Below are 23,560 nucleotides of genomic sequence, written 5' to 3'. Positions count from 1 at the left end.
GGTTAATTAACATTTGTCCCAGCTGGAGCCATCCTCAACATGCCACCGGCAACTCTGCACCATCAGTGATAGGGAATAACACATTCACTCACACTACAGATGTTTTCTCTGCTCTGTCTTTTGCTAACAAGACAGGACAGTGTCTCAAAACATTTAACAAGAATCCACATACTATATTTTCATATCATCAGTCTGGTCCAGCTCATTGTCAATAAGATATTATTTTAACCCTCCTGTTACATTAAAACGTACTCACTTTTTTATCAGTTGGGGTCAATTTGACCACAGCAAAATAACCTCCAGAAAATAATAATAATTATTATTGTTACCCAAGATTATTTTTCAGGTACTTTATGTGGCTTGTTGACTAACTAAATAGCCCTTTAAATAAAACATAACCTCTCCGATTCATCTCCCCTGATACATCAGAGTTCTTGTGGGAATCATGTTTTTCCCTCCTAAATGTCACATTGACCAACAGTGCTTCTCACACTGCTAGAGTTGTGGTTCTGTTATTACAGGTATGGTTATGTTTGGTGAACCGTACAGCAGGATTTTTTTTAAAAAAAGATTTTAATGGCATATCAGAGTCCCTCAATGTCATACACACACACAAAAAAACCCCATATCAAATGTGTGTAAAATGTTGATATTTCTTATTTTTTATTCAGCTAAAAAAGCCTGAGGTCAAATTGACCCCAGAGAAATACTGATGTCAACAAAATGTGTACAGGACATTGAAAACATATCATCATGTTAAGTTTATGTTTACCCACTTGTCCCCATTAAATTAGGAAAATGATGATATTGGAAGCAACAAAAAATGATGTTGATCATGTATTTATTGACCGTGAACATCGAATGGGGTCAAACTGACCCCAAAGATAATAGGACTGTAATAAAGGTGGTAAACATCCCTTACCTCTGCCCCACCCCCCGCTGTCGACCTACACATACCACCCAAATCGCACAAGCACAACCACAATAACACGCAGCATCACAGCCTTTCTTACACTGGTGACCAGCGACATCTAGTGGTTAAAGGTAGGCTCGACGTGCATGCTCGACGTCCCATGCCACATGGGACACACTCATCTGGCTTGACTCATTGATAGATGTAATTTAGCGCATAAGTCATGAATGGGCGTTAATATGCTGTAATGTTGCTGACTCACTGTTTTGCAGCGCAGTTTGGATGCAGTCTGAAGCTGCGTGGCACCTCCTTCATTCGTGATGCTTCTCTCTCCAGTGACAGTGACACATTGTCCCACAAACCACCATAGCCTCACGGTGTCAGCTCTTTGAGTGTGTTAAAGTGTCACTGTAATGAAACCAAAATACAGTGTGAGTGTGTGTGTGACAGGAGGCTACGTCAGTTTGGCACATCTGCGTCGTGCGCACGCAGGGTGGAAGTGGATAACGTTCCCAGTGTACTAGCAGGCTAGAGTAGTCAGTCGGCTGCTGTCTTTTTTGTAAACCTACTTATGACAGGACAAAACGTGCTGCACTGTGTAGTTTTGTCTCAAAAGTAAAAAAAAAAATAGCCATGTTTTTGTGTTGTAAAGTAGCTGCCAAGAAGCTAAGACTAGCGGGTTAGCAAGACGGCTAGTGATGATGAGCTGAAATCTGTTGTCGGACAATCAGCGATTTTGGCAAACGTTTCTTTAGCCAACTTGCCTTCACTGGCATCGCTGTGTGCACGGGCGAAGATGAGATCCCTGCATAACTTTTCTCCGCCAAATGTAGGCATATAATTACTTTAAAATATTCACCAATGGACAGCGAACGCGGCAATTACAGGCCGCAGTTTGGAAACAATAGCAGGCTAACCCAGCTAGCAAGCTGCCGTGGTGTCTAAGATTGCTAAGAGCTATCTTGTGTGGTGCGTGTGTGGAGCCGCACTGAAAACGCCGAGGTATGTAGTTTAACCAACCTAGCTCTCCCTCCGGTCACTTTGTTATGGCTTTGTTTTTACACGTGATCAGCAGAAGAGACGTGATAAATGAGTTCATCCCTGATCGCTGCATGAACAAAAAGGAGAAACTTTGTAGACTTAAGTGCTCTTTAACTGCTGTTAGCAAGCTCGCTAACGTTAGCCAACTTGAAGCTAGCTAAGGATTCATGGGGAAAGAAAAGTTACTGTAAAACAGGTATGCAAAGGAAGGTAGACCTTGAATTGGGCAAAACTGTCTCCATGTTAGAGCTGTATCACCAGGCTTCATCATGTACAGTTGTCTTAGCGTTAGAAACTACTTTAGCAAGAAACTTTGCCATCTAATCCCTCTACCTTGCTGTAATGTTAAGTCACCTCATCCTACTAAATAAGATCCTTCAGAGTATAAACATCTAGGTGCTCAGTAAGGACTGTAACTGTATCTTGTTAGTAGTTTCCCCGTTCCCTCAAACTGTGCGCAAGAGTACTGATTGTAAGATGAAAGTTCACAGTAGGTGACACCTGTTACCCACCTCAGGTGCCTGCACCTGGTTTCAGTACCATGGATCAGGGGGATATGACAAACCAAACCACAGCAGCTTGTAGTCACAAGCTGTTCCACAACCAGGACCTGACTGTGGACGAGCCAGCCTCAGGGCCCCAGCAGCCCAGTCTCTCCATCATGTCATGCTCAGACTCCAAATGGCACACCAGCAGCACTGATTGCACAGACCTGGTCATACCTGAAGAGGGGCTCAGCAATGGCATCTGTGAGGTCGAGACTATGGCAGCGTCACATTGTGATGGCAGCAGTGGAGATGTAATTGCAGTCGGTGACCACCTTGCACTGAGCAATGATGGCATGTCAGAGTTTTCCAACAGTGACCTCTCGCTGCCTGAGGTCTGCATCTCCACCAACAACACTAGCTTTGAGGACGATATGAACTATGAGGTCCAGCAAGCTTATAGGATATTCACTGGCTTCCTCTTGGACAAATACAAAGGGATCACCAGTCCGTTTCTCCATCCCATCGGCCACCTGGAGGCCCAGCATGGTATTGGAGGGGTCCGAGGGTGGGGCCAGGCTCAGCTCAGGCAGTCTATGTGCCTGCGGAGGATGGAGGAGAAGTTTGTCAATCAGGAGTATGAGACCATCACAGAGTTTGTTGCAGACTTCAGACTGATGTTGGAGAACTGCTATCGCTACCATGGGGTGGACCACTGGATCTCCAAACAGGCCCAGAAACTGGAAATCATGCTGGAACAGAAGCTTACATTGCTGTCCAGGTAAATAACGCCTAATTACACCACAGAACAATGGACAGGTGTGCCACTGAAAGTAGGGCTCAAAGTTTGTTTCACATGTCCTGTGCTTTATAAGGTAGCAACAAATGGACCAGTAGAGGAAGCTTCAGACTCATTTGTAAAAGATAGCTGTTAAAACGGAATAGAAATAATTCAATGCTAGTTTCTCTGTAGAGCACAGAGGTAGGGCTCGGCAGTATGGACAAAATCAAATATCACATTAGCTTTGATTAAATACCTTTACTGGTTTTGTGACAGTGTTGTAGGGATGACTATTTGTGCTCTCACGTTTACACAAAATGAGATTTCTTATAAACAGTCATTATTAATGTGGATATAATGATCAAGTAGATGGAGGCAAATAGTACAACAGCCAGAACAGACTAGAACATTCATAAACCTTTCCCTTTACTGATGTGCAGCTTTTAACCCTCTGATTATGTTTGGGGTCAATTTGACCAATGTCAATGTTTAACATCTCTAAATAAATGATTAACACCATTTTTTTCTTTGCTTCCTATTTAATGAGTGTTCCTAATGTAATGGGTACAAACGGGTAAACATGAAATTCACATAATGATATGTTTTCAATGTAGTGTACACACTTTGTAACGCATCGGTTATAAATAACAAAAATCTGTACTCAGAAATAATATAAAGTCATTAAAACACCAAATAATAATATTTCTTTCCAATTTTAGGTCAATCAGTGAGATTTTATGGTGATTTGCATATTTTTCCATAGTGGCGTAATAGGGGTACTGGATGTATAAGTGGGGGTGGGAGGGGGTGGGGGGTTATGTTTTATTTAAAGGGATATTTAGGTCGTCAACAAAGAAACATAAAGTACCTGACACATAAACTTTGGTAACACTTTTAGTTATAATAATTTTGTGGAGGTTTAAACTGCTGGGGTCAAATTGACCCCAAACATAAAAAATGTTCGTAAATTTGAACATAACAGGAGGGTTAAAATTAGGAAAAAACAACTTAAAACTGTACTGAATATTGTGATATGCAAAGTCCCAGACAATGTATGCTCTCAAATCACAATATTGATCAAATATTGATTATATTACCTAGACCTACATTGAAGTGGAGTGCAATAGTAATAATACAAATAATAATAACATACTGTCATGGGAGTATTTAAATGTGGTCAGCAGCACATTATGAGATAGACAGCTGAATAAAAAAAAAAAGATTATTTATTAATGCTTTACTCAGTTCTGTGAAAGTCTTCAAATAATCACATTTGTTAATGTTATTTGTACTGCTGTTGCGCTGGATGATTGAATTCACATATGTGGCCATTTTATCAGCTCCACCTGTACAGTCTAATGCAGTTCAGTGCAACAGCTCTACCATAAATTCTACCTTTTAAGAAAGTTTATAATGTTCATTTTTGTTGACACTGAATGTGTAAATTAAATTCTACGTTCATTATTGAGGTTGTAGTTTGCAGAGGTCTTGTACTGAACTATATTATACTGAGAAGTGTTCATATTTTTTTGTCTTCCTGTACAGGTGAACAGTAGAATGATAGAAACACCTCTCAATAAAATGCAGTCCTGTACAGCAGCACCGGAACATTACAGGCAGCGTGGGAATTACACAATTTTAGGGGCAAGGCCATTTGGCCTTTGGTGTTGCAACTTTTTTTTAGGGCATTAAGGCCACATGCCAGGGCACCAAGGCCATTGAGTAAAATGTGTGGACTTGTAACCTATGATATGAATAAACATCATGACTTCATAGAAGTAAACAAAAAAAAACATCACACGAAATACAGTGTGATTATACAACTATACTGAATCATACTGTGGGCATTTCGCTCTCAAAATATAAAAGTTTTTTGCTAGTATTCTCTCCTTTTCAGTGGAAATACATGAGATCTGACGTTAACTAGTCCTTGTCAGCCAGCCAACTTGGGCTTATCATGTTTTCTAGACATCGTGATTTCCCAAACTGAATAAATATCACACATAGCAACACCAAACTGCTTTGCTAGCTCAGTCACGTTGTAACTAGAATATCCACTGGAAAAAATAATTTTTTCATGGACTGATAGTTATACTCCTGCCGACTTCTCAGTCATCTTTAATCCGTGGCAACAACTCAGCAGCACAGCTGATCTTTATCTACAACCAACTTATATTAACAGTTATATTTAAATACAGGCTACTGCTTTCCAGTGTCGGCGCCAGAACAAAGATCTGTCTTTTCATAAACTCACCGGCAGATGTTTTATTTCAGCTGGGGGTGTGTCACTCCAATTTACCGTAACGTCTCCGATTAATGTGGCTAAACAGCAAAAGTAACAAAAGTAAGCAGTAGCATTAAGGCTGACAAATTAATTAAATCAGTGGCCTAGGCTACTCATAAAGACTAAACAAATTAATAAAGATTAATAGGCTAATTAATAACTAATAACATTAACACATTAATAACAAGAACAAAGTTACAGGCTGCACATCTCCGTGGAAAATCTTCCAGGTACTGTCCGTGGTGCTGAATCTGCCTCCGCAGGTACTGTCAGTGGTGCTGACTCTGCTGAGGCATTTCATTCTCTTTATTATAGAAATTAAAGCAAAAAAAAAAAACATGCAAAACATTGCTTTGCTTCAAAGCCACCAACATGAGCAGAAATTCAATTCATTTTGGGTCGGGATTTGCTTTTTTCCCCTCAGGATTTTCTTGCATCCATGATAACCTTGAGAGATTGACTACTTGGGGCACACTGGCCAAATTGGCCGTGAGGGGTACAATTATTTTCAGGGCACTACGGCCAGAGCGAGGGGCATCGACGCCCATGGCCGTCGTGGCTGTGGTATAATTCCCACCGTGATTATAGGCATCATAAAAGTAAACTTTATCCAGAACATTTGTATTGGATTGTGCAGGTGTACTTAATAGATATGATAGATACACACAATTTTTAAAAATGTATTTATTTATTTATGTATGCGCCAGCTCAGTAGCTTCTGTAAAGAAGCTTTTGTAAAGAAGCTGATACTGATGATTCTTTGTTTGCCATCTGTCTAACCAGGGCCCTGCGAGAGAAGACAACGTTGGCAGTGACCTCTAAAGGACGCTTTGGTGCAGAGGAGGAGCGGGGTTCAGGTGGTACCTCCACCAGAAGGAGGTTGGCACCACGTAGCCTGGCTACCATCACTGTCGGCGGGCATGAGTCCATCATGGTCCAGACTCTCCGGCTAGAAGAGCAGCAGAGAGCGAAGGAGGAGAAAAGGTAAATATGAAATGAGAGGATTATAAGTTGTTGCTAGCACCATAGACTCCTCTTCTGCATGTTGAAATAGAGGAAATTTGTTAAACCCCTTGTTGTAAATGCAAATATGACAACCATCAGAATCTGTTCTTTGACTCTCCAGGCAACGTGAGCTGGAGAAGAAAGAGGCAGAGGAGATGTCAGCCAAGGAGGTTGAAGAGTGGGAGCAAAATTTGCTGTCACAGGCCACCCCCCACCCTGTGGACACCCTGTGGGAACTCCCCGCCATCGGGCACTTTCTCTGCTTGGCTCAGACTGCCCTTAATCTCCCTGAGATTGTCTTTTTTGAGCTGGAACGCTGTCTGCTGATGCCCCGCAGCAGCGTCTTCTTGTCCAAAATCATGTCCTCTCTACTCTCCCCGCCCCAGAGGAGGGCCACTCTGAACCGGCGGCCTGCCCTGCCCTATTGCCGCTGGGAGTTGGAGCTCAGACAGCGGGTCTTGGGCTGGTATCGGGCTGTCGGTGTCTCCCGTGATCAGCCAGGCCGCGCCGAGCAGTTTGGGCTCTGCTATCAGTTCTTCAGCATCCTAGGGGAGGTGAGTCCCCTGGAGGAGACACCCTTCCACTTGCTGCCCTTCTACCAGCGTGTATGGCTTCTGAAGGGGCTGTGTGACAATGTGTATGAGACACAGAAGGATGTGCAGGATGCTGTGCTGGCCCAGCCCATACATGAATGTAGGGAGTCTATTTTGGGCTATGACAGCATGGAGAATGCCTACATACACTTCCCACATTTCTGTGGGGCAGACCTGAGGATCTACTGCCAGAGTCCCAGCACGCCCCCTGCCTTCCCCTTCCCACCTGTCTGGGTGAAGAGGATTGAAATCGAGCCAGGGACAGAGGGTGAGGAGTCAGATCGGATGAAGGATGAGAGGGAGAAAAGCAACAGTGGGTGTTATGGGGTCTCCATGGAAACAGGGGAGTCTGAAGACTGGGAGAAGGAGAGAGCAGAGAGACATGGGGTTTTCAAAAGGGAAAATGGGGATAGGCAAGGAGAGAATGAGGTGTTCAACTCGTGGTCACTGCAGGACGAGGAGGACTCTAATTCAGGGTCCTCTGATGAAGGTGACTCCAGTGAAGACTGTAAATCCAACTTGAAAATACACACTAACTCCTCCTCTCTCTCACACCTTGAAAGCTCCATTGGAGGAAGTGGTGGAAAAATTGATTTGAAGGAAGAGACAGCAAATATGGAGCACCAATCTAAGAGACTCACTTTAAAGCAGGAGCCGAGATTCTCATTGGACTCAGGGCGCACAATCAAGGCAGAGGAACCCTGTCTGAGTGTAGGAGAGCACAGCTACACAGGCAGGTCACCTGCTCGCTCCAACAGCCAGGCCTCACCAGCCAGAGTGGCAGAGGTCAAAATGGAGGGAGGAAGTCCCAGCCAGGGACACCAAGGGTCTTCCTGTTTAGAATGTTCTGGAAACAACACTGGTAATGTTAAATCTGAGCAGCATGACTGCTGCTGTGGTACATCAGGGTTGGCAACACAGTTGTCATCTGAGAGCACTCAAAACTCAAGTGAAGAGAGGGTGAATGAGAAAATCCGGACTAAAAAAAAAAGGAGGAAGAAAAAGCGAGAGAGGGAACAGCTGCTGGGGGCAAAAGGGGAGCACCGGCAGCTGCGGCGTGTGGACAGGACGAGGCCATGCCAGGCCCAGGCTGCCAAGTCCAGCGTGGGGAGGCTTGCTGCAACAATCAAGAGAAAAGACAAGAGGAAAAAACACAAGACAGGTGAGAAAACGTTTTCAGTCCTATCCTCCCCTCTCCAATTCTACTGAAATTTTTATTAACAATATTATTGTCACCATGTGTCAGTTCAATGTGTATCTCATTGATGAATATAAATGAATATACAAAATATTGACTTGTGCCGTCTTCTTGACAGGAAAAAAGCTTGAATCTTCAAAGAAAGTAAAAGATGAACCCCCAGTTGAGCCATCATTTAAAGTGAGCTACACTTCAAATGCAGTGTAATCTCTTATTTCCTCAGAAGGATCTTTATACGATGCCATGTTTTTTGTTTTTTTTTAAATGGTATTCTTACAAAGCACAATCATGCATTTTGTAAAGTGTTTTCTGCTCTACTTTAATCCTTTTTCTCTCATTTCTTTTTTATTTCCTCTGTTTTGTGTTTTTTTTCCCCCTTAGTTGGTATGCACCAGTCTTGAGGAGTTGCGGGAGCTGATCAGTAAGACAGAGGATGAGCTTGATGACCTGGAGAGCACCAAAAAGAGATCGGTTAGTGGCATTTACAGTTCTGTCAATGGGTGTTTTCAGTCTGATTTACTTCATATAGAGTTGGAATGGAAATCGGTGTGTTGTGGCAGAGAAAACAATGTACTGTGGGTTTTTTTTCCTGACATTTTAATATCAGTTATTTGACTGAGAAATTATTTTTTATTATTGAAATGGCAGGGCCGGTGGTATTTCAGGAGAGAAGCAGTGAAGGATCTCCATATCACGCTAATCAGACTACTGAACGAGCTCTCACCTTGGGAGCCAAAACTTGTCAAGGCCTACCAAAGGAACAGGTACCGCTGGATCGAGCCAGTATTATGTAATTATATTAATTGCCTTGTCATTTTTTGGTCCAAGAGACCAAATCTTCAGTGCAGGAATTTCACACAAAGCAAACTTATTTTGCTGTTGCGATTGTACTGCTACTTTGATTTTTCAACACTTTAAGTATTATTATTTGACTAGACAAAAATGTATTCTTTGATTTGATTTTTTTTCCTATTTTCTCCATCCCACTGCATTAGACTCCGGTTGAAGAAGGAATGTGATGACTTCAAGAAGCATCCAGACTACAATAACTTTGTACGTGAGGAATGTGTGTCGTCATCATCAGATGATGACGAAGAGAGAGTTGTAGGGAAGGAGGCTTGTTCACTTCTGGATCACTATAGAAGGGCTGAAGAGGAAGACCCAGAGTACACTGTCCCTAGAGGCCTTTGGACTGGAGGTAAACTAATACAGTTAGTCACTCATGGTCACTTAAATGCATTCAGTCACTTTTTCAGTCAGTTGTTTAAACATTGCCATCATAAAACCTATTTATGAACACACTGATGATGTTTTGGGGGCCAAATAAGTTACCAGTTTTACTGTAGTTAGCCAATGTCCAAGTGCCAAGTGAAATCATGCATTTTAGTCAAAACTGCATCTGAAAACAGCACAGCAAGCATGGACAGTAAAATCTCAGTACAGCCCTGTGTGTAACATTGATTTTATGGTTGCATATCATAGCTGGTGTATCCACCAATCATAGCTTGTGACAATTAACAATTATCACATGTTATTAGATGTTATTTTGTGCTTCGCTCAAGCCTCACCACTGGAATCACATGGAAATGGTTTCTCATTGATGTAGCAAGGGCGAAGCTTTCTGTTCTGTACATTAAACTGTTTGTTATCATTTAGACCATGAAACATATGTCAGGAATCTGAGCTCTCTTTGTTTAACAGTGGTAAATGGCAAGTAAATACAGTAGTTTAACACTCTAAAAGTGCTCTGTTCAGAAAGGGGCAAAATCTCTTTGAAAACAAAAGCAGGAAGGCAAAAATCGAAATGTGGTTTCTCTATTAAAAAAATAAAAAGACCATATTCAGTTACTGTCAATTGGTACATGAGCATAAATAACAAATCCTATACTGAGAAATGGTGAGATGACATACAGTATTTAGAATGGTTATCAGCTGATTGATCAGTGTATCTCTAAGTCATGTTGTTTAATATTTTCACAGCAAGCACCAGGCAGTTTGTGGCCGAGTCTGTTGGAGGCAGCACGGGATCCTATGTCACCCCCGACCACCTAAAACATAACCTGAGCAGCACAGACGAAGACCTCAGTCTGCTGTCGAGAAGCCAGACAGGAGGCGACAGTGTTACTTCTACGCCTGACTCTGGACTGGACTCTAGACCTGAACTACACCAAACAAACCAATCCAGGGATTCAAAATCAGCATGGGCAGCAGCAGCGCCAGCCCAAGCCTCACTGGGATCCAAACCCATCATCCTCCACCCCACCATCGGACTACCTAAGGGCTACACGCCCATCCCCACCCTGCTGGCTAAGAGTGTGGGAAACAAAGTGACCTTAATGAAGCGGCCTGCTGACTATGTGGGGGTCAGCAACCCTGCTAAGCAAAGCAAAGGGCGGACAGTCTCCCTTCCTAGCTCTGCAGTGGCTACCACAAAACCTTCAAAAGCACAAAGTCCTCCAGCTAATTCCCAGCAAAACTTCCAACAAATGCAGACACATGGACCACAACAGACACAGGTACTTCAGCAACCAGTAATAGCCTCAGTGACAGCTCCCTCTAAACCACCACAAGCTAAACCAATCCAGACAGCACCAAAAAGTCCTGTGCAAGTGGTGTATAAGGTACCTGAGGGGCTGGGCCACCTTCTAAGAAAGGACAGCAGCAGCTCAGTCCAGATTTCTGTTCAGCCCGTTGTGGGCCAGAAGACTGGGGACAAGATAATGCAGCAAGTGGTGATTCTGCCTTCTAACTTACTCGTTCAGAAAACCGAAGAAAAGATGTCTTCCCAAAATCAACAGCCTAAGGGCATCCAGGCCCCTGTTTCTAAAGTGTCCGGCCCCTTATGTATGTCCACCAATGTGCCTGGGTTTACCATTCCAGATAACAGAATCCCTGTTCAACAGGTGGCTCCCCTAAATGATGCCAGGACAGTGAGGACCCCGTCTCCCTCTGTTTCCCCTCATCTGCAACAGGGACCCCTAAACACAGCAGGCTTCAAAGGGGCACAAGTTGGCAGTCCCAAAGCTAACACTTCACAGAGTAGTGTCATGCCAAACCACTTACCCATTACAATTCCTACCAGTGCAGTCTCTACTGATCATGTAAAGTCTAAAGACCCTAAGCAGGAGCTGAAAACTGTGTGCATCCGTGACTCTCAGTCCATTCTCGTCACAACTAGAGGGGGCAACACGGGCATAGTCAAAGTCCAGACGTCCTCTGACCAGAATACGCTTGGTTCTTTGCCCGCCAGTCCAGTCATCACCATTTCGCCTCAGTTCAAAGCTTTCCTAGTGTCAAAGACCCCTGCACTTTCTTCTACTGCCCCCTCTCATACCTCCACCAGCAGAATCCCAGCAGCAACAAATATCTCAGCAGCCCAGCCTCAGAAGAAGGCCCCTTCAGTATTAAAGTCCCCATCTGCTGTCACACCTCCCATGCTCACTGCGGTCACAGGCAGCATTTCCTTTGCAGGGTTAGGAGCCCAGACTGTAGGCACTACTGCTACACTTAGTCAAAGCCACAGTACCTCAGCTGGGTCCATGGTAGCAACAGACATTGGGCAAGCACAACAAACTACAACTGCTAGTTCTCATTTGCAAGCTTCACTGGTAAAAAGCACTGTGATTGTCCCGTCACTGAGCGGTTCTGGTATTCCCACACAAGTTCCCACACAGGCACAGTTGGTCAACAAGCCTGGTGTGAAACGGGCCAGAAGAGACGAGAGGTCCCAAATTACTAAATTCATTGTGGTCACTTCTTCCTTCTCCTCCTCCACCTCCTCCTCCTCCACCTCCTCCTCAAATACAGCCACACCAAAACTCACATCCTCTTCCGCAGCATCAGTTCCTGGTTCAAGGGTGATGTTCATCAGCCAGCCCTCAGCAGCATCATCCACCGCAACATCCACTGGAAGCATTCCAAAGCAGGCGCTAGCAACAGGAGCAAGCGGGCAAACACTGACTACATCTTTATCAAATGAGGCCTTTAAGATAGGCTTGAGCCTGTGTCAGCCTGTTGGTAGCATCGGTTCAGAGGCATTGTCCAGTGTCAAAAATATCACCCTGCCCTCAGGTGAGTCGGTTCATTTGATTTCATCTTTAGCTGCATTTCTCACTGCTTAACCTGTGTCTGGTGCTGATTTGTGTATATAAACTCTTTTTTTTTTTTTGATGCAATTGGTGATTTAATATTAATCAGACTTTTTGTGTTGAATAATAAATCTGCCAATAGATGTTTTAAAAATACAATATGCAGCTTTTTAACATCTAAATAAGAATAAATTAAAATAATATATCACTGGTCTTATGTTTGCGTGTGATCCTATGTGTACATGTGTAAATGTAAGAACAGCAAGGCAAACCATGCAGCAGACATGCCTAGTAAACATACACAAGAAAATATCGGCATCTTGTGTTATTTTGTTCATTTATTTATTTATTTTACTGTCCAATGCTTGCATTTGATATAATCTTTTTTAAAAGTCTGAGGCGGATTTACATATGTTGTTCCATCAGCCTCGGGTTTGATCTATTTTCTCAGTGTACATCTAATTAAGATGTATGTCTTATCAAGATGAGTTGGTGCAAGAACCTGACAATCTGATGGGGACAAGGGTGTGACCGAAAACTCCTGTGCTAATACAAAAAGTTGCATATTGTAGTTTTACTTTGGCATTATTTTTCTTGCTATGCTGACTGTTATTGAGGAGTGACACACAAATCAATATTTCTTTCCTCTGTGTGTGCAGGTGTTCAAATCCAGCTGTCAGGGCGGACAGTGAGTCTTGGACAGACGGTTGGGGCCCTATCACATTCTGCCACTAAAAGCATACCCGTGTCTATCTCTGAGACAGGACCTCCAGCAGCCACATCCACTGGAGTAATGTTCGTCAAGAGTGCTAATATGGTCACCAGTAGTCCTGCCCATCTTTCCTCTTCTTCTCTGCTGACCACCAGCTCTCAGCTCCAGAGTATCTCTTCCTTCTCCATGATCTCTCAGGCAGGTTCCCCCACATCCACGTCAACTGCTGTCCCTTTGCCTGGAGGATGCAACACCAGGAAAGATGTTGGTCTGACTAGAGGGATACTTTCCAGTAACCCTTCTGCTCAAATCACTACCACTGCACAGAGTAGCCCAGCCCAAACAACCACACCCACGCAGGTCCATCAGTCCCCAAATTTCCAAAGCAGCACTGGCACTGAACCCGCCCCGGTCATATCGTCCTCCCACCTCACTGCCACCAATACTCGAACACCTGCCTCCTTGGTAAAACCTGCTAGTGTTGCTGGTACCACAAACCCTCTCTCAACTACAACTTCCTCTTGTACTGGCACAGTCCAGCAGAGGATAGTCATTAATACCACCACACCCCTTGCTGCTGGCACACAGATCCTCCTCAACAACACGCGCTTTGTGGTCCCGCCCCAGGGTCTGGGCCCAGGCAGCCATGTCCTCATCATCTCCAGCCCTGCACCACAAGTGCCTAGTACCAGTGCTACCACCACTACAGCTGCAGCACTTCCACACCAAGGGGCTGGCCCGGCGATTGTAGTCCCACGAGCACCAGCGTTACCCCGATCACCCCCAGCCAGGCTGCCTGGTGTACCTGCCATAAATTCTCCTGTAGTTGCATGTACACCTGCTGTTGGTTCACCTGTGCTCGCAACTACTCCTAACGTCATGCCAGTCCAACTGGCAGGAACACCTGGACTTGGCTCACCGTTACCTAGTCCAGCTAATGTAGTGTCAGCTCTGCCAAGGGTACGAGCTGCCCAACCAGGTAACCTTACATCACCTGTTTCAGGTATGCCCACCCTCATTGCAGCCTCTCCTAGGTTAAGTAGCACACCAGCTCCAGTTCCCACCCCAGTGACAACCAGTGCATCCACCCTTGGTTCAGCACTTGCAACAGTAAGGTTGCCTGTTGGAACACCTACCCAAGCCCAGTGTTCAAGTGGTACATCAGCCCCTACTCCTGCCTTAGCCCCATCCTTGCCCAGACACTCTACACCTCCTTCAGCCATACCTGTCTTACCCAGCACGTCAGCTGTTGCCCTGCCCAGCCCTGTCATGCCACCTCTAGCTCCTCTCCCCTCTGCCATAACCCTACCCTCAGCTGTGTTAGCAGGCATTCCAGGTTTGCATTCCACTCCTCCTGCCCAGCAAGTTGTATCAGTGCCCACCCTCTGTCCAGGCATTCAACCCCAGCAGACAGCACTTAGGATCCCAGCACCTTCCATTGCTGCACCGCAGACATCATTGCACACAGGACTTAGCAGCGCAGCAGTCAAACAGCAGATGGCAGCAGTCATGCAACCAGTGCTTACTGGCACACGGACACAAGTCTTGCCAACAGTGGCCGTCCCACCAATTGTAAGCACAGTGTCTAGGATGCAGGCGCTGCCTATTGCCACAGTTCCACCAATTGGAGGTGCTGTCAACAGATTTCTAGCATCGCCTGTGGCAACTACACTTCCATCCAGCAGCACTGTAGTAATGACTGCAGCTCAACCAATCAGAGCACTGAAAACAAATGAGACCATCCATTCACCTGTCACTCTGGCCAGTCAATCACTGGGAAAGCCCTCTCTGCAGACCTCTGCCTCAGGTATGCACACCAATGTAGCATCCAAGCTACTCATTAGTCCAGACGGTGCTGTTTTGAACACAGTTCAAAGCCCGGTCAACCCAGCAGGCCTGACAGCCTGCCCAAAACCAGTGGCTGCACTGGCAGTCTCCCCCAGTGGTCCCACTGGAGTGCTGCCAACCCCCCACACAAATAATGTCTCTGGACAATCTTCACAGGCAGACAAACATGAACCAATGAACTGAGACCATGAGCCAGCTAATGTGAGGACTTGGTCAGTTACCACTGATATTTCAGCTGCTTAGTTTTGTCAGGGCTCATAACCATTGCTTGTAGTGATCTTGGGGTTAGTCAAAGACTGCTTTTCAACTGTAGTTTGACTGAAATTTGTGAAAACTATGGTAGGTTAAACCCTATGGTTATGCTAAATTGTAGGTAGACTATATGCTCAATCAAACGGCAGACTGGAAATGTATACTGTGATGGTTTTCTGATGTGAAAACACTTGGGGTTGCCCTGAGATGAATGTTGCTCTTGATGTTTTGTTTTGTTTTTTCTTCGTTTTAATGTCATGGCCAGTAATACGAGATGCAAGTGGAATGGGAGGGCTGATAAAATAGATTTCAGCATAAAGTTTTGTAATACTTTTCAATGCCATTACATACTGTTTCAAAAAATATTTATTGGAATTCTATTGATTGGTACAACTTGCTCTACTTTATCTGTCAGTTTTAACAATACAACTGTCTGTGTTCAGATTCTTTAACATTGTCCTTTTTTCAACTAGTAACTGTTTGAAAACTACATTTTACATTTTAGAGATATAAACTAATAGATGAATTTGTACTACATGTTTGAACCCATATAAAACGTTTTGAAGTCACATTTATTTATTTTTACCATATAGATTTTTCAAAAATATTTGGTAGTTACATTTGGACATTTTCATTGGACAAATGTGGACATTACTGCATGGAAATAAACAATGCAACTGTCCTCAACATGTGTGCTTGCTCTGCTTTCTTCAAAGCTGGTTGCTTTGGCGATCTGATTGTTTTTATTGAAATAACCAGTATACACTGGAGACATTCTTACAGAGGTTTCAAAACGAGTGATAAAATTGTTTTACGTAACGCTGAACATGACTGATATACATTCATTAAGATACTGATATGTTTTTATGATTTGTCACAGAAGGCATCTTGTCAAACAATATATTGTTACAATTATATTACCAAAAGTTGATAATGAAATTAGATGTCGACAAGCAACATGTGAAGGTCAGAGTTTGATATGTGATATGATTTGCTTTTCTTCAGAGGCCCAAGAGCTTCAGGGGGAATAAGGAGGAGGCAGCGGTCCTGAAGATATCTTCTCATAGGCAGGGGGGGCATTAGGAACCTGCATCAGTGAGACAAATGGAGGTAGCCATTAAATAATTGAAAGATGAACTTGTAGAAGTATAGATTCAAACTGTAAACTCATGCTCTTTCAACACCCCCTCCACCCCCACCCACTACACACACACACACACACACACACACTTCCACACTTCACTTGGGAATGGGTTCTTAATCCCCACCTCTAGTCTGGTGACATAATAATCTTTCTGGCAGCCTCACGTGCTCTACACTGTGGTCAGTACCCCCAGGCTTTGTATTGAACAAGCACACTCTGTAGTGGGCTTTGCGTCTCATTGAGCTTGAAACACATGTTTGTTGCTTGTTGGTGAGGCATTGTAATGTGAAAAAGAATTTAGAGATCTAACAGAATGTACATATAATAGGTTTATATTATCCACTCTTGCTGAACTGGGGAAAAAAATCTGTCAGAGGAAGTGAAGAGGATGCAACTGGAAGGGCATGTTAGTCAAAATAAGGGCCTGTCCCTCACCACAGGTCGGAGGCTGCCAAAGTCACTGAGGGCCATCTTGTTGTCTGCAGAGGGTCCTGCCTCACTGTACTGGCCTCCTGTGTAGCCTGGTGATCCTGGCCTGGGGCTCTGTGTACACCAAGAGAAGGAGAGAGATGTGGGTTAGAGGGAGATATGGTAAAGTGAGTGGGAAAACAAGTGAGATATAATTTGACTGATTACATTACTATTGTATTATTGTACTTTTTTATTATTATTATTTATATCAGAGGGAAAAGAAAGGGGAGCAGAATGAAAAAAAATACAAAAAATGACAGAAATCTTCAAAGAAGGATGAAATCAGCTGGATACAGTGTTGTCATATTCAGTCATAAATACACTCCAGTGTAAGTGTGGAAATCACTTCATACCATGTGTGAAATCCTGCAGAGACCCATCAAAACGCACTCAGTGTTCTCGCACAAGGATGAAAAATTCAAAGCTAAGGAGCGTTTTGTAGCTTACAGCTGAATTACATGTTCCCCTTTCATCGGCTGTCTGTAGCTATAAACGAGGTGAAAAGCATTTCAGCTGATATGAATGCAGGCGAAGCATCCCCTCTGCTCATAGTGTGGGCCCACTGGATGATTAACCATTCTTTATTCATATGACATTTAATTTCTACACAAAATTAAACTGTCAGCTATCTTCGCTTTGTTCCAGCTGATTTTTACGGTGGTCCTGCTGTGTCATTTTATCCAAAAACTACACTGGATCTAGCAGTATGGTTTCTCAAATTTCAAGATAATGGAGCTAGAGGTGGTCTTCTTGCCATGGTGCTTGAGAGAAACCCAGAAAATGCCCCATCTCCTTGTATCTGCAGTTGTCCCTTCTGAATAAAACTTGGTCATGTTTGATTACAGGATCTATGTAAAGAAGATGGTCCTACCCTGATTATTTTGTAGCCACTCCTCCTTTTGAAGAACCAACAGCCCAGAATGAGGAGAGCTGCCAGGATGATCACCAGCAGAGCTATGCCCACTGCCCTGTGTCAAACAGCATTCCAAGAAAACAACACACACTGATCAACAGATGTACAATGAAAAAAGAAATTTCACATACATAATCACATTACGCTTATTAATTAAATAAAATAAATACCATTAAATTAAATATATACATAAATTCGCATACTCTTCAGCTCTGACGTAACCACCGCGCCTGCTGGCGAAATAAATGTTGAAGTCCCCACGAGGCATCCCGCTAGTCCGATTACACAGCATCCACCTGAAAGTCAGACCAAATTACAGAAAAATCCCTGATAAATTCTGTAGGTACAATGCATTGACATAAAGTGTTAAAAGGGTTAGGTTTTGTTTTTTTGTTTTTTTATGTATAGGCCTACACTTTAATACTTAGCCTTACTATATTCTCATCAGGACACAAAAACTCGTTATTGGACCCTAACCCTCAATTTAGCCTAACACTAATTCCAATCTTAAACTCAAACCCCACACATTCAATAGAAATAAAATCTGATCCGTAAAATGTAGCAGTTTCTATGTTGTGCACACTGATCTCCAATTTGTTGGTATTGTAGATGAATGATCATGGTCCATCCGCCAGTGCCTGACAACTCTTGCCTCTCCATAGCAATGCCACACTGCTCTCTCTCTCTCTCTCTCTCTCTCTCTCTCTCACCTAATATTGACTGATGCTTGCTCAGTCTGTCAAAATAGGTTATGCAGTCTTTCCAGCTGCAACATAACAGTATTCAAAGTATTTAACAGATGATGCTGCACACCTGGGACTGCATGGAGCATCTGGCTTTGTTTTTAAAAGAAAACTTACCACAGTAAGTTCGTAACATCTCATCACCATAACAATAACATTATTACGATAATATCCCTAATACTGTGGAAACACTTTAGCACAATGCAAAACATCCAGCTGTAGGCCTATGTCAGGGATTTATTTGTCAGAGGAAAAAAAAAAAACATCTTACCCAAATTAGATAATTAGATTGCGGTGAACAGTTCCTCTGGCCGGGCCGTCTTCTTGAAAGTCCTGGTGGTGAGATATCTCTTGTTTTTTCACCGGCCAAATATGCTGTGCTTCAGTCTGCAGGAGAGAAATGAAGGGAAGGCAACTCTCATGACCGTCACGGGTTAGAGGCTCATGGTTAAATCCATTGAAGCGGCGTAATTAGCGTGAAGCCCCGCGGCCGGGAGCACAACGTTATTATCCACTGGTGAAACTACGGCAGTCAGCTGCTGCATGGCTGTTCATATCAAAGTGGAGGGGGGCTGAACTCTGTAATCCACAGCCGCGGCCCAAGCTGCATTTCTACATTAAATTGATCACAAACAAGATTTAAAACAAACAAACAAACAACTTAACCTGTGCAGGAATAATTACAAAGCTACTAGGCTATACAAATGTAACAGCAAGTCTCCGTAGGAAACAACAGGTTATAGGCCTTGTGACATCATGTGGCAAAAGTAGGAGAAAAATACTGTATGTCACTATAAACTTTCAGCTAGTCTGTGTACTATTCCTTTAAAAATATAGGAATATTTAAGTGATACTATTATAGAGAGAAAAACACATCACAGGAAGTAAAGGTTACAGTTTACAGAAAAGTTACAACTGAGCACCATAGCACACTGCAAGTCCCCTATTAAAGAGGTAACACTGAAGATTAAAATACTACTACTACTATTGACAATAATAATAAAAATAATAATGATAACAATAATAATAATAATAATAAAGCAATAAAAACATAAAATAGGTCTACCTAAATGTCACTGTAAACATTATTATTATTATTATTGTTATCAAGTGCCATACAATTCAAGGTAATTTTTGGGTGTTAATTCAGACCTAAATGTTGACATGTTTCTAACTATGAATAAATAGACTAGATTACTTTTTTGAGGCTCATGATGTGTTCATGTATCTGCATGAAAGAGTGGGTGAACTTTGTGTTTTACTGTCCCTCTACACTTTATAACAAGAGGTCTCCTTGTGCCTTGTGTGTTTGTATTGTATGAAACTCTTTAAGCTGTCAGTCTCTGCACCAGTGTCATTATAACAAGCTCATGTGGTGGATTTGCCCCACAGCACACTTCTAGGTCTCCAGATTTACAGGCAACTCCTGAGAAAAAATGGGCAAACACCAACAATAACAAAAGTTGTACAGGCTATAAAAGGCATACAGCACAAGTTATGAGTCAAACTAAGTGTGTTCTATGCATGTGTTCTATAAATGTGCTTTAAATAAAGTTAATTATGTGGACAAAAAAACCTTAAATGTGCAACAGCATTCAGAGTTAAAATATTGGTATGTATTGACAGGTGGTATCACAGCTAACGTACATCTCTCTTGTGGAGTCCCCCAGGGGTCTATCCTAGGTTCCTTTGTATTGCTGCCTCTCAAGCATTTAATTAATAGTACATTGATTTGCACTGCTATGCTGATGACACACACCTATGTTTTGATAAAGCCTTTTTCTTCAGACATGGCTTTTATCATGTTGTGTCTGTCTGATTTTATGTGCTGGTCATTTAAGACTGTCCTTAAGCTGAATCAATCCAAGTCACAGGTCCTGATAACCTCTCTTACATGTTCTAGCACATGCACTTTAACTAATCTCACATTTGGGCAGTCTTCTTGCTGATTTTGAATCTAAAACTCACAATCTTGGTGTAATCTTACTAGCTTAGACTTGTCTTTTGATTCTGACTTAACAAAAGTGGTACGAGCATGTTTTTTTCCACCTGAGGCTCATCTCCAGTGTTAGTTGATTTCTTTCATTTTCTAGGGAAGGTCATTCATGCCTTGATTTCTCCTTTTACTCAGGACTCAGCAGAAGAAATACCTCCCACTCCCAATGTGGCTGCTAGACTACTAACATGCCAGGAGATTAGATATATCACACCAATACTTGCTGCCTTTCACTGGTTGCCTGTGAATTTTAGAATTTATTTTAAGATTATACGACTTGCTTTCAAACATTTGCACAGTCAGGCTCCTGCTCACATCTCTGATTTGTTAACCCCCTCTGAGCCTGACCGCTGGATGTGATCCTCTGGCAGGACCCTACACGTCCCCTACACGTCCCCTACACCCCCAGGTCATGAGATGAACTTTGCTATCTGGGGTCTCAGCTGATGCTCAGGTCATCAGGCTCTTGATGTTTTAGATATCAGATGTATTTTGTTTTACATGTTCAGTGAAATTTTAACAAATTAGCCATAAGAAACTGAGCCCCAAACTATCTCTACCTTAACATGTAACTGTAGCAAAGTTGGGGTATATGGCAAATTATAAATTATTATATTACCATCGTTTTTTATATAGAATTAATTAACAGTTACAAAACCTTGAGATTTGTCAACCATCCAGTACATAACACTACAGCATCAGAAGTAAATATGGGCTGCTATAAAACTGCTATAAAACACATACCTCTCAAAAGTATTTCCCACATACCTTTCAGAAGTATTCCCCAAGCGCCATACTGGTAACACTGGTAATCCCATAATAGCTATCATTCATAAATGGCAAATTGATAGTCAATTGAACTTTAGTTAATACTGTTAACTGTACAGTTAACAGTACAGTTAACAATGAAATTATAATTACTAATGTTTACTTAGTACATAGTAAACTTTTTATTATCAGCTTATTGTTGCACACATTATGACATTTTATATATTTTGTTATTGATTACCAGATGATTGGTAAACCTAAGAAATCATTTGTAAAACATCTAGAATCATTACACAGATGTGACACAGATTGTGAATGGATAATATTTGGTTTATAAACTGTCTGTAAACATTATTTGGATGTCTATTATAAAGTTGTAACTGCAGCTCATAATAATTAGTTAACAAATGTAGCCACAAATGGTGATTCCAGGGTTCAAGCCAACACAGACCACTAGAAGTTGAGCGCTTCAACAGCTTAATTAAAAATATCTTTAACTTTAAAATGGCCATCCAACTAATATTTATAGATGCACTGCACAGTATTTATTAACCAAATATTGTAAGCATCACTTGCAACTTCATAATAGCCTGTTTATAGATGATACACAAATCAATTATTAATCATTGATTTGAGATTAATCATCTAAAAATCCTTCATTTCTTGTATTGTGATATTGCATATCACACTTAAGATCTCAATACTACAGTACTAAGACCAGTTATCATTACAGATGATTACTTAAAAGCAACTTGAACTACTTCATTGATTATCTTGACAGCATGTATAGTTTTTTATGTTTAAGGTATTGCCTAGAGTATAAGGTGTTGTAAGGTGTAACCCACCATCCCAACAGGGAATGATGCCAGCTGTCTGGAAATCTGTGTGGCTTTGCCTTCTGTGAGCTGCTTAGCATTGTTAGAATGTGAATGCGGGAAAACACATGAAACTGTTTTCAGATCTGTCCTCACTTCACCCACATCCAGAGGGTGTCGAGGTGTGTTGTATTGTCTGGCAAAGAGATCTGAATGAAAACTTCTTGTCTGTAGTTAGGTATGTAACTGACCTTAGTCATAGTCTAAGAACAGTGCATGACCGTTTGCAGAACAGTGATAGTTATCTGTCACCACCTACTGGTGGAATCGATTCACTGGAGGCAGATGAGTCACCTACTGCTTTACATTCACTTGACTTCTTGTCCAGACAAGTAGTCTTACTCTGATTTCAGTAACATTTAACAAGTAAACAGTACTTCCACCTGAGTAAAGTATTTCACATATTCATACTCACATAAAAATTGGAATGAAGTACAAATATTTTATTGAAGCAAAAGTAAGTACTCATAGTTAGATGTGTGGGTAATTTAGATTCTTTAATTTTCATGTCTTTGGAATGTGGGAGAGAACCTATTCCAACATCAAGACCCCATGCAAACTCCACATAGAAAGGACTGAGGCTGTGTTTATGTAAAAAATCTGTTGAACTACTACTGTCAAAACAGTGACAGGGTCATCTCTTTTGGTGCATTTTAAGATGACTGCCAGAGAGTTGTGAAGTCACTGTGGACACAATGAACAAAAAGTTACCTTTTTCCTGTACTTTCCAAATTTAGTTTAATATCCAACAAGACACTGATCTAAATCCAGAAAAGGCAAGCGCGTTCCATGCCTCAACCAAAGATTACATCAGCGAGTTTCACTGAACAGTTCGCCTGTCCACTTGCAAGTCTGCAAATCAGTAAAATCAGGTGGTGTAGATTTTAGTTGGAATGAACACTCTATGACAGACATATTGAGGTTTAGGCTACCAGTCAAATTACCATTAACAAATGCTGATCTGATTTGATGTGGCTATTCTAATCACCTCAGTCCTGTGGTTGAGTCAGTGGCCTAATTAATGACTGAATGACTATTGGAGCAATAGCACTGATAAAGTTGTGGGGAATGAGGATTTTGTGAAGGCATGATTGGCAGTGTTAGAGAGAGTATCTGGTTTCATTTTTCCCTCACTTGCAAAAAGGAAGTTAGAAACCAGAAACAACCTTCAAATTTGTAGTCCTTTTCCAACGATGAGAAAAGATCTTGGTATCGGGAGAAAAGATGATATCAGGAGAAAACCTTTAGAATCGTTTTCTTCCTTGCAGATGCAGAACTGAAGCAAGATTTCATTCGTTTGCAGCAATCAGCATCAAACCACATCTGGGCAGTGCTCGTCAGGGACAAATGAATGTCTGCAGGCTGCTGTCATGATGAAGGGCTTTCACTGACCCGCAGATAACCTTTTACTTTTGGTTGTGAATTAAAAAAGCCTTCTTTGCCCCCTTAT

The 23,560-nt window shown here is 42.3% G+C and overlaps 2 protein-coding genes across 2 annotated transcripts; one reads left to right on the top strand and one right to left on the bottom strand.

The window, feature by feature from the left end:
* The first annotated feature begins 1,427 nt into the window (after positions 1-1,427).
* On the top strand, positions 1,428-15,887 carry brd10 (bromodomain containing 10). The gene is made up of 10 exons (XM_030064935.1): positions 1,428-1,915; positions 2,472-3,220; positions 6,288-6,488; positions 6,631-8,264; positions 8,419-8,480; positions 8,682-8,771; positions 8,949-9,064; positions 9,296-9,498; positions 10,281-12,371; positions 13,048-15,887. Exons 2-10 carry the CDS (start codon positions 2,496-2,498, stop codon positions 15,129-15,131), a joined length of 7,206 nt encoding a protein of 2,401 aa, XP_029920795.1. The 5' UTR covers positions 1,428-1,915; positions 2,472-2,495; the 3' UTR covers positions 15,132-15,887.
* Positions 15,759-18,978, bottom strand: mlana (melan-A). The gene is made up of 5 exons (XM_030064936.1): positions 18,743-18,978; positions 17,932-18,024; positions 17,687-17,783; positions 16,780-16,887; positions 15,759-16,287 (listed from the first exon to the last, which is right to left on the bottom strand). The coding sequence occupies exons 2-5, from the start codon at positions 18,018-18,020 to the stop codon at positions 16,219-16,221; spliced, it is 363 nt and encodes a 120-aa protein (XP_029920796.1). The 5' UTR covers positions 18,021-18,024; positions 18,743-18,978; the 3' UTR covers positions 15,759-16,218.
* Positions 18,979-23,560: the final 4,582 nt, after the last annotated feature.

The sequence above is a fragment of the Myripristis murdjan genome, chromosome 12 (genome assembly GCF_902150065.1).
Source record: "Myripristis murdjan chromosome 12, fMyrMur1.1, whole genome shotgun sequence".
Classification (NCBI taxonomy): Eukaryota; Metazoa; Chordata; class Actinopteri; order Holocentriformes; family Holocentridae; genus Myripristis; species Myripristis murdjan.
The sequence above is the reverse complement of the archived record's forward strand: the minus strand, read 5'-3'. Positions and strand labels throughout refer to the sequence as shown.

What these genes read in the sequence shown, in the direction of transcription:
- mlana (XM_030064936.1), bottom strand. Translation starts at nt 18,020, where the DNA reads ATGCTGTGTAATCGGACTAGCGGGATGCCTCGTGGGGACTTCAACATT. An exon ending in GGTTACGTCAGAGCTGAAGA is followed by an intron (nt 17,784 to 17,931) that starts GTATGCGAATTT and finishes TGTTTGACACAG; the next exon opens with GGCAGTGGGCATAGCTCTGC. An exon ending in TTGGCAGCCTCCGACCTGTG is followed by an intron (nt 16,288 to 16,779) that starts GTGAGGGACAGG and finishes TCACTGATGCAG; the next exon opens with GTTCCTAATGCCCCCCCTGC.
- brd10 (XM_030064935.1), top strand. Translation starts at nt 2,496, where the DNA reads ATGGATCAGGGGGATATGACAAACCAAACCACAGCAGCTTGTAGTCAC. An exon ending in AAGCTTACATTGCTGTCCAG is followed by an intron (nt 3,221 to 6,287) that starts GTAAATAACGCC and finishes CTGTCTAACCAG; the next exon opens with GGCCCTGCGAGAGAAGACAA. An exon ending in AGAGCGAAGGAGGAGAAAAG is followed by an intron (nt 6,489 to 6,630) that starts GTAAATATGAAA and finishes TTGACTCTCCAG; the next exon opens with GCAACGTGAGCTGGAGAAGA.